This window comes from Oncorhynchus mykiss, chromosome 1 (genome assembly GCF_013265735.2).
Source record: "Oncorhynchus mykiss isolate Arlee chromosome 1, USDA_OmykA_1.1, whole genome shotgun sequence".
Taxonomy (NCBI): domain Eukaryota; kingdom Metazoa; phylum Chordata; class Actinopteri; order Salmoniformes; family Salmonidae; genus Oncorhynchus; species Oncorhynchus mykiss.
The window spans coordinates 53,955,496-53,966,935 of NC_048565.1; the positions used below are offsets into that span (position 1 = coordinate 53,955,496).

General features: G+C 40.3%; 1 protein-coding gene across 3 annotated transcripts; it reads left to right on the top strand.

Annotated features, from left to right (window-relative positions):
- The first annotated feature begins 299 nt into the window (after positions 1 to 299).
- On the top strand, positions 300 to 11,008 carry LOC110525297 (HMG box-containing protein 1). 3 transcript variants are annotated; one of them, XM_036980382.1, is made up of 11 exons: positions 300 to 421; positions 1,766 to 1,944; positions 2,154 to 2,340; positions 2,651 to 2,774; positions 4,756 to 4,867; positions 6,993 to 7,111; positions 7,282 to 7,438; positions 7,906 to 8,050; positions 8,177 to 8,464; positions 8,764 to 8,905; positions 9,865 to 11,008. In XM_036980382.1, the coding sequence occupies exons 2-11, from the start codon at positions 1,803 to 1,805 to the stop codon at positions 9,880 to 9,882; spliced, it is 1,434 nt and encodes a 477-aa protein (XP_036836277.1). In that variant the 5' UTR covers positions 300 to 421; positions 1,766 to 1,802; the 3' UTR covers positions 9,883 to 11,008. The 3 variants fall into 3 exon arrangements, with proteins under 3 accessions (XP_036836277.1, XP_036836282.1, XP_021461009.1); XM_036980387.1 differs by having other exon boundaries at positions 336 to 416; XM_021605334.2 differs by having other exon boundaries at positions 409 to 806.
- Positions 11,009 to 11,440: the final 432 nt, after the last annotated feature.

Genomic DNA, 11,440 nt, shown 5'->3' on the forward strand with positions numbered 1-11,440 from the left:
ACTTCCTGTGTTGAAAAAAAAGGTGAAAAAAGGAGATACTGTATTTGGATGTCTTCATAACATTGTTTAACTTTGTTAAACTTTAACTTTGTTAAAATGAGTTCAGACAATGTTGATATTTCACTGTTATTCAACAGAGATAATATAAGAACATTCCTGTGAGTTTCAATAACAAAGGATTAATTGTATTCTCCTTGTTATGACCAATCATCTGTTTCTGGGAAATAACGGACGTGCACATTCAGCCAATGGGCGTTTGATTAACAAACCAAACCAGGCCCTTTTATTGCCGTCATGAACCCACCAATAACGATTAGAGATTAACTTTACTGACGTTTTTATCCACCAATAGATGACCGGTTTTGGAAGTATTCCTACCCCTTCAATGAAGCCAGAGAGTTACTTGATGGCGACAGGTTTGGTAAAATAACAGATTTCTAAGAAACAAACGTCTAACTAATCTTGAGAAATAAGCAGTGTAATTTTCTTTATTCAGCGCGTATAGTTTGGTGGAGTGGGACAGTTGTCATTCTACCGTTCGATGTCGATTGACAATTTATTCTAGATATATTTTGTTCATTGTTATGTTTGTTATTTTGGTTGTAACATTAGCTTGCTAGGCTAGCAGCTTGCTAGCTATATATCAATATAGTGACAAATACAGCCTGCTTTAAAGGTAGTAAAACAATGTTTCGGGAAAAAACTTCGGACTCGATGTACATTTTCGGTTCATTCATTTGACAATCTCGAACAGTGGGGCGCAAGCGGTGTCGTGTCTGAACTTGTTGACATTCTTTTGTTTACAAGTGAGCTTGGTTATTTTCTAACTATTAGACAAGAAAGCTTATTCCCTTGTGACAGCACTCAACACAATAACATATTGCATTATAGAAAAAAGTAATTGGACAGTTGGCTATAGGCTATGTTAACGTTTCACATTTCTAAGAGTAATAAGTGTCATTCTATGTTTTAGCTAGTTTTCCAAGAATACAAATGTCAAGAAATTAATTGCGCAAGATTAGTTATCGGATATCTAGAAAGCCATATCTAGAATAAATAAATAAATATAATAAAGCCTAACATTAGATATAATCTTAACTTTACAATTTAAGTTTCTACGATAACCTAAAAAAAATGGCTACATTTCATTTGGCCACAGCTACGAAGCAGAAAGCTTGTTATTGTCTTCAGCTGATCCTTTATAATGTAGCCTACATTGCTCAGACTAGGTGGCATGCCACGTTGATATTTCTCAATTCGCCTTTATCTATGAAATAATATTGCTATTTTCTCTCGATATTTTGTGAATTTTTGTATGATCATAACAGCGTTATTGACCAGTGCTTGTTATGCAGTTATGAATGAATGAGCTCTGGTGCGCGTGCGCGAAGTTCCTCAAGTTTATAAACAAGGGCTGCACGCATATGATCACATGACTGTTCTTTATCTAGTCTACACAGACAAAGGACTTTGTTATATGGAGGCATTTTATCCCCAATGTAATGACCTGTAGATTTGATTTGATTTATTATGGCCATAATGTGTTATTGCCACAGGAAATGGGATTCGTAATTGTAGAATAATGCAGTCAACTATGCTTTTTAACCAGTGCATTTTATTATTCACCTATTAATATTCAATGCAAACATAAATTACATAGGCCTAGCGTTTAACCAAATAATTCAAATAATATTAATTCGGAATTTTGTATGTTTTATACCTGTTGTGGTCAGATTCTGAAATTGTAATTTATCGTTGTCTCCAGTGGCTGTCTACAGACTTTCCAGCTGACATGGCGTAATATGTTATGGGAAGTTAATAAGACTGAACAAGTTGAGGAAAACAAGATGGATGCAAATAGAATGGAAGACTCTTTTGATCTTCTGAAATGCAATGAGGCTCTGTCCTCATCACCTGGCTGCCCCCCTACTCCCATGGAGTATGGTAAATATCTGCTATTATGTAATAGGTCTACACACACACACACACACACACACACACACACACACACACACACACACACACACACACAGTATACAGGTATAAGACTGCAATGTAAAGTGTTACCATAAAGGACAGGAATGTTCTATTTAATTATATTCTGAACACTTATAAGCACAACCCTGACCAACCTCACTCCCCTCCCGCTCCAGATGACCTGCCAGAGCTGCAGGAGGTAGAGGAGAACCAGTCCTCTCTGGTGCTGTTCCATGTGGGAACTGGGGTGTCACATCAGGACTGTATAGCTGGTTACCCTCACACCAATTGGCTGACTGAGCTAGCTAACATCGCCACCAGCCCTCAGAGCCCCCTACTGCAGGAGCCTCCTCCCATCAAGAGGTACCTGTTGTGTTTAGGGGTTGACAACGCATATGCACACTCATTTACTGTAGCATACACACACGTGGTACACAATACACATGCATGTCACACAAAGGCACGTGGTACACACACACACATACACACACAGACAGACACACAGATAGAGCCACACATCAACAAAGCATTAGGTTTATGTTTGATATGTCGAATTTGATATGTATATCTGTATTTCTCCTTATCAGGTCGTCTCATGGACGGGCAAAGTGATGGTGTTAGATTGTTAATGTATTGATGATTGATATGTATTTCTCTTTATTCCTCTCATCAGGTCGTCTCCTATGCACATCTTTGCCACCAGTCGTAGTTTACATTCTTACGCCCGACCTCCCCTGGCTAGCAGTGCACCCAGCCCCTCTAGGGGTCACCTTAGGGAGCGCAGCAGACGTGTCAGAGTACGACCTTTCACCATTTACCTTTCAGTTCAACCATTTCCTGTGTGTGGACCCTATCACCCTCTCCACTTCTATACTGAATGAATGAATAAAATGTTTTTGTACGTGTCACGTCACCTAGACTATTTACTACAAGATTATGTATGACCATTTGTGTTCATTGTGGTCAATTCCATTTTAGTTTAGTCAATTCAGGAAGTAAACTGAAATCCCTCACTGAAATTCAAATGTTCTATCTATGGATTGGAAATTCATTTAGGAATTTCCTTGATGAACTGAATTGAAGTGGCTTTGGCCAACCCTGATGGGCATGCTTCATTCAGGGCAATGTACAGTGCCTTGCGAAAGTATTCAGCCCCCTTGAACTTTGCGACCTTTTGCCACATTTCAGGCTTCAAACATGAAGATATAAAACTGTATTTTTTTGTGAGGAATCAACAACAAGTGGGACACAATCATGAAGTGGAACGACATTTATTGGATATTTCAAACTTTTTTAACAAATCAAAAACTGAAAAATTGGGCGTGCAAAATTATTCAGCCCCCTTAAGTTAATACTTTGTAGCGCCACCTTTTGCTGCGATTACAGCTGTAAGTCGCTTGAGGTATGTCTATCAGTTTTGCACATCGAGAGACTGACATTTTTTCCCATTCCTCCTTGCAAAACAGCTCGAGCTCAGTGAGGTTGGATGGAGAGCATTTGTGAACAGCAGTTTTCAGTTCTTTCCACAGATTCTCGATTGGATTCAGGTCTGGACTTTGACTTGGCCATTCTAACACCTGGATATGTTTATTTTTGAACCATTCCATTGTAGATTTTGCTTTATGTTTTGGATCATTGTCTTGTTGGAAGACAAATCACCGTCCCAGTCTCAGGTCTTTTGCAGACTACATCAGGTTTTCTTCCAGAAGGGTCCTGTATTTGGCTCCATCCATCTTCCCATCAATTTTAACCATCTTCCCTGTCCCTGCTGAAGAAAAGCAGGCCCAAACCATGATGCTGCCACCACCATGTTTGACAGTGGGGATGGTGTGTTCAGCTGTGTTGCTTTTACGCCAAACATAACGTTTTGCATTGTTGCCAAAAAGTTCAATTTTGGTTTCATCTGACCAGAGCACCTTCTTCCACATGTTTGGTGTGTCTCCCAGGTGGCTTGTGGCAAACTTTAAACGACACTTTTTATGGATATCTTTAAGAAATGGCTTTCTTCTTGCCATTCTTCCATAAAGGCCAGATTTGTGCAATATACGACTGATTGTTGTCCTATGGCCAGAGTCTCCCACCTTAGCTGTAGATCTCTGCAGTTCATCCAGAGTGATCATGGGCCTCTTGGCTGCATCTCTGATCAGTCTTCTCCTTGTATGAGCTGAAAGTTTAGAGGGACGGCCCGGTCTTGGTAGATTTGCAGTGGTCTGATACTCCTTCCATTTCAATATTATTGCTTGCACAGTGCTCCTTGGGATGTTTAAAGCTTGGGAAATCTTTTTGTATCCAAATCCGGCTTTAAACTTCTTCACAACAGTATCTCGGACCTGCCTGGTGTGTTCCTTGTTCTTCATGATGCTCTCTGCGCTTTTAACGGACCTCTGAGACTATCACAGTGCAGGTGCATTTATACGGAGACTTGATTACACACAGGTGGATTGCATTTATCATCATTAGTCATTTAGGTCAACATTGGATAATTCAGAGATCCTCACTGAACTTCTGGAGAGAGTTTGCTGCACTGAAAGTAAAGGGGCTGAATAATTTTGCACGCCCAATTTTTCAGTTTTTGATTTGTTAAAAAAGTTTGAAATATCCAATAAATGTCGTTCCACTTCATGATTGTGTCCCACTTGTTGTTGATTCTTCACAAAAAAATACAGTTTTATATCTTTATGTTTGAAGCCTGAAATGTGGCAAAAGGTCGCAAAGTTCAAGGGGGCTGAATATAATAATAATAATATGTTTCTCTTTTTTTGAACATCCCCCATTCAGGCCAGCAGTGAGTCAGAGTCTGGTGTGTTCTCTATGTCATCATTCTCTGATGATGAGGACATGGGTTGGTCTAACTCCTGGCCCTTAACTGCCTGGCACTGTTTCCTGAAAGGTATGGATGCACGCAGGCGCGCACACACACACATACACAGAGAGAAATTGATAAGCTTTTCCTAGAATTATGGCCTTGAGTGCATTTACATTTTACTTGTGGAAAAAGCCTAGCTAACACATTGATAACAAGTGGCTGTGCAGTCTGGATTCAGGACTGTATCAGGCAACATATCACAGATATGTGGCATGGCATGGATGAAAGAGAACTTCCTCCAGTTGATCAGTAGTAAGATTGAGGCTATGCTTATTGGGACACCCAAGCAGGTCATCAGTGCTGGAAACATCTGCCTTACAGTCAATGGCTAGGCCATCCACCTGTCCACTGTGTCGTGACGTTGTATTAGTTAATGTGACGACTGTTGTTCATCGAATGATTAAAGTTTCTAATTGCGTGATTAACTGAATCAAGCAATGATTAACTCATTAACCTGGGGCACCATGGGAAAACTAGTTTTTATTGAGTTTCTATTTCCCGAATTAACTCAAAGAATATCAGAATATCGATTTTTACAACAGCCGCTAATTAACCAGTTGCCTCTACCAATCTCGTTCTGAACGTTGTATAGCCCGTGAATCTGCACGGACCCGGGTCTCACCAATGAGTTTGTACCACACCAATCTTAGTTGAATATTTATTTACTAAAAAGCTAAAATTATAATAAAAGATACACATAGACAAAGCACATTATCGGCTATTGATTAGAACTTAGTATAATGGGCCAACACACTATGGCGTGTGTTACCCACAATGGGGATTTCAAGAGAGAGAAAAAAGAAAGTACACGAGAAATATACATTTGGGTGAATTTGTCAGTTATGCTATTCTAACCCTAGCCTTGCCCCAAACTGTCGCTCTTATGGGTCAGAATATAATGATGTAATTACGTGGGGATGATCTCAGAGGATTCTCTGTGTGGACCGTCCAGGCTGCTCGATGACGCACTACTCCGGCGCACCTCTCTGACTGTCCTCCCGATGTCAATGTCCTTTTGGCTTAGGAGTCTGTTCCCTCACCCTTTGCTCTGGAAGGGGTCTTCTGAGGACAGACAGCTCTGTAGCTCAGAGCTCACAGCATAGGAATGAAACCCTTTAGATACCACAATTCGATGGGAGATGGAGGCTAGGTGGTTCGACTTGAATTCACCTGCTTAGACACAGCTACTCATCCGTAGCTTGGGTAGAAAATGATTTCTTTGTCTTCAAACTTGTTCTGGGTTTGTTGACTTTTTAGACCTTGCTGCAGCTTGGGTCAGGTAGTCTTCCTGTAAATTCTATACTCACAGGTTTTATACCCTTGGGTCAGAAGTGGGCGTAACCGCCTTTAGGGCAATTTTCTGGGCGTACCAAGTTAATGAGGCAAGGTCTAGATTTGATTCAAATCCAATTTTAGACAACTAACTTAACATTTAATCTTCCCCAAAACATTCTCTTTGATTTGGATATTTTCCATACAACGTACAATGGGGCGGCAGCGTAGCCTAGTGGTTAGAGCGATGGACTAGTAACCAGAAGGTTGCAAGTTCAAACCCCCGAGCTGACAAGGTACAAATCTGTCGTTCTGCCCCTGAACAGGCAGTTAACCCACTGGCCGTCATTGAAAATAAGAATTTGTTCTTAACTGACTTGCCTAAAGGTAAATAAATAAATAAACATCAAACATGTACTAGGAAAACTCTTCACATTACAATGTTTTCGTAATAACGTAATCTATTAACCTTTAATAACAAAACAAAAATGACATACATTTTCATATTCCATCTATCGTCTTGACCACCATTGTGGCTGACGGAAACCAAAATAATAAAGTCCCTTTATTTCATGTTTAATGTTCAGTTGAGCTGTAATGAAAAGTGTTATATTAAATATATTCTTTTTTTAAGCCTGTGTTTCCTCTGTGTGAGTTGCTAACTTAATCCAGAGTGAACATAAATTCATAGGGAAATATCAGCCTCTGGTGTTTAGACAGCAGTATGACAGGCCAATACGGTTTGTTCTTCTTGGTAAGTAAGGATGTATCAATAAGAAGCATCAAAAGTCAAGTCTCAAGGCAAGAAGAAATTTCTGTCTCTCTCTCTCTACTTACTCTATTTGACTAAATGTTTTGCTGTTATCCTCCTATTCAGGCACCCGGTTGCGGTTCCACAGGGGTTCTAACAAGGAGTGGCAAGAGGCTGAGGACCTGGGAGACTCTGATGACGAGTCAGATGATGATGAGAGAATAATGCCGTCCACTGCCCGAAAGGTAGCAAAATGTTTTACAGCAACAAAAAAATAATCGAGCTAATCCCTCCCTGTTTGTTTGTTTTCTTCCGTTTGATGCCTTATGAACATGCCCTTGCTAATCGCCAGATCTGATATGATTGGCTAGACTCCCTCTCACATTTTTTTCTCTGGATGTTGATTGATTTACAGAGCTACGGTTCGGAAGGTCTGAAGCTAGTGGCCCACGAGGAGAACGTGTCGTACGGCCAGGCTGTCCTCAAACTCACCTTTGACCCCGGCTCGCCAGAAGATGGCCTCTTAACGGCGGAGTGCAGATTTGATCACCCCTTTTTTGTGAAAAACAAAGGTAAAAGAACGAAATGTCTTTGAATTGTTAACAAGATAACTGAATCAGTTAAGGGAACATGGCAAACTGGAACTGCGTGCATAATGATAAATGCAGGCGGTATTATTCTGAAATCCTAGATATTTTATTTACCTTAATTTAACTAGGCAAGTCAGTTAAGAACAAATTCTTATTTTCAATGATGGCCTAGGAACAGTGGGTTAACGACAGATTTGTACCTTGTCAGCTCGGGGATTTGAAGTTGCAAACTTTCGGTTACTAGTCCAAATCTCCAACCACTAGGCTACCCTGCCGCCCCTATCATCAGATTGATTAAGCAAATGTTCAGCTCTTGATGTTCAATGGCCTATTGGTAGGATCATCTTTGAGATTGTATGGTGATAGGGCTTTATAGTACAGGCCAGATGTACATATTTTTTGTGTATTTAAAAAAAATGTTTACAATTCCATTTCTCTTCCTGTCCCAGGCTGGTCCTCGTTCTATCCCAGCCTGACGGTGGTGCAGCACGGTATCCCCTGCTATGAGATGCAGGTGGGGGACCTATGTCTTCCTCCAGGCCACAGAGACTCCATAAACTGTGACGACTCTGTTGTCTTCGACACCTTCAGGAGGTACAGAATAATATTCGGAATATTATTCAGACAATATCAATGCCTCAGTATGACACAGTAGATAAGATTTTAGTGAAATTATATAAATTGTGTTAATCTTCCCTATCTCTTCATATCCATCTCCAGTTATGACTTCACCCCTCTGGACTCTTCAGCTGTCTATGTGCTGAGCAGCATGGCCAGGCAGCGTAGGACCTCCCAGTCCAGCAGTGGCGCTGTCTCCCCTGACCCAGAGAAACTCTCCAGTTCCTTCCACCCCTCCTCCACCAGCAAATCAAACAGGAGCAATACCTCAGGGACAGCCCCTGGCGGGGCCACACCCACCAAATGCAAGCGGCCAATGAACGCCTTCATGCTCTTCGCTAAGAAGTACAGGTTGGAGTACACACAGATGTACCCTGGGAAGGATAACAGGTGGGTAGGCAGACCAAACGTGTGTGTGTGCATGTGTGTAAAACATAATTTTCTGGGGGGGATGGTCAGTAGTACATCCGTCCTGTTCTGACAAATTGTTTACAAAATGAAAGGATCTCTATGTTAGGAACGTCTCTGAGTAGATTATTGCTTTAGACCAGAGCCACAGGTAGGATTACAGTAGCAGAGAAAAGAGTGTTGTCTCTCACAGTAATTAATAAAGTTCCACACACATGAGTGACTGAATTAATTAATGAATTATGGTAGAAATTATAGTATGTCCTTGTGTCCCTATACAGAGCCATCAGTGTAATCCTGGGTGATAAGTGGAAGAAGATGAAGAACGAGGAAAGGAGGATGTACACCATGGAGGCCAAGGCTCTGGCTGACGAGCAGAAGAGACTCAACCCTGACTGCTGGAAACGCAAGAGAACCAACTCAGTAAGTTGATCACAGTGACCACGTTTACATGCAGACCAATATTCCCTTATTATTCTGGATACTCAAGTATTCAGTTTTCGAGTTGACACACAAACATCATATCCGGTTTACAATAACCCGAAAAGCTTTTATCCTGGCTGTAGGAAAGCCGGATAAGATGCCTGGGATATATGCTGATCTTAGACTGGATACTGTGGCATGTAAACATCTTATCCCATTTACGGTTGTTTTTTGCGGTCTGTGTAGGCTGTTATTATAGGCATGATCATAAAGTTCCAACTGAAATTATCCAGGTATATAGTTTACCAGGCAACTGTGCCAAATTCAGGGCTTAGCTAAAACAAATAGTGATGATGTAAGGTCACAGATTTATAAAACCTATAGGGCACTTTGCCAAAAATGTCACAGCAGCCTATCAATGGAAAGATAGGATTGCACACTCTAGGTATAATAACGCTGTGTGCAAGTTCTGAGCATGCTTTAAAGGCTCAGTACACTAAAAATTCAGTTTTCCTGTGTTTTGTATAATATTAACAGCTGGTTAAACGAACACTGTAAAAGTGTTAAACCATGTGATCAGTGTTATTTCCTGATGGTTTCTTTTTGAAAATACAATCTACATAGGATGTTCTAATCAGCAGGTTTGCATGGGCGGGAGTTTCGGCTTTCCATTGTGACATCACCATGCAGTAAATTGGTTAATAGGCCAATTACAAAGACTTCTAAAACTCTCTGCCAATAACAGCTAGTTTTCAGTTTTCCCTTCCCCACTCAGACCACTCCCAGACAGTCCTAGCAAAAAACAAAACACAGTTTTTTTGCTAAGCTATTTTTTGCCAATTTTAATGTAAATCTATTAGAGTAAGGTACTTAATTGTTACCCAGAAATGATTTGATATTGACATAAAAATGTCTGCATTGGGCCTTTACCCTCCACCGCTCTCTTTCTCTCTCCTCAGGGGTCCCAGCACCAATAGATGGCCTGGTGAACAGACCGACCAGGTGAACAGACCGACCAGGCGACCCCACTAGCCTCTCTAGCCTGGTCCCAGATCTGTTTGTGCTGTATAGCCAACTATGGTCGTTGGACCATAAGACAGCACAAACAGACCTGGAACCAGGCTACTCTCTCTCTCTGCTCACCTGTCAAATTGATGAGACATAACTGTGATGCTGAATACACTTGCTTTTATAACTAAGAGACCTTATAGATAGGCCTACAAGATAAAACAACAACTATGAACTATATATTAAAAAGCAGGTCATAAAGTGTAACTAACCGTGCTTATATTTTCTTACATTTTAAAATGACAAAAGATGCCTTGTTATTCCTCTATAAAAAAAGGAAAGGCTCAGTTTTATTTCTTCAGGTAATTTCATATTTCGAGGCATGAAACCTTGAGATCAGGGTTGCAAAATTCTGGTAACTTTCCAAAGATTCCCCAGGTTTTCCAGAAATTCAGGTTGAAAGATTCCCAGAATCAGGAGGGTATAAGCAAGAAATCCAGAATCCTCCAACCAGGAATTCTGGAAAACTTGAGAATTTTGGTAGAAATACTGGAAATTGAGAATCCTACTTGAGACCCAGTGGTGCTAAGTTCGGTTAAGGAAGGAGGAGCAGTGATACAAAAGTTATATTTTTAATTGTAAAATAAATAAGGGGGATTTTAAATAGCTTTGGTAACACTTTATTTTAAGGGTCCATAATAAAGCATTTATAAGGCATTTACAAACCGCTTGCTCATCATTTATTAATCATGCAGGAATGTCTACCAATGGCATGTCCATCTTTTTGTGAGAAATTACACTGGTCACTCAAAATATTTATAAAATATTAATAAAGTATAAATAGTGCTCACTGGACTGCAAAAATACTTTACTAATTATTAGTAAATGGTTTACAAATGTGGGCGTAATGATTAATAAATGGTGACCACACAATTTATAACTGCCTTATTAAATGGTTTAATACGGAACCTTAAAATTGTGTTTTTTCTCTTCTCAGCTGTAGTTCATATTGACTTATATTTGTACAACTCAATATATTGCACAGATTGATAAAGCCTTTCATGCATTGTGTCATACAGTACATGACCAAAAGTATGTGGACACCTGCTCGTCGAACATCTCATTCCAAAATCATGGGCATTAATATGGAGTTGTTCCTCCTTTGCTGATATAACAGCCTCTACTCTTCTGGGAACGCTTTCCACTTGATGTTGGAACATTGCTGCCGGGCCATTTTTTTTTATTTAACCTTTATTTAACTACGCAAGTCAGTTAAGAACAAATTCTTATTTACAATGATGGCCAAACCCGGACGAAGCTGGGCCAATTGTGTGCCTTGCCTAGTCTCGCATTGTCTTGTTTTGATCTCAGTTTTTTGTTATTATTATTGTTACTCTCAGAAGGACCAACCAAAAGCATCTGTTGGAGACACAGGTAGAGTGGCGAAGGAGCTGATCCCCCTTAACTCCTTATAAGGAACCACTCTTCTGGCCTCTGGTCATTCTCAAGCATGCTTCTCCTCGCACT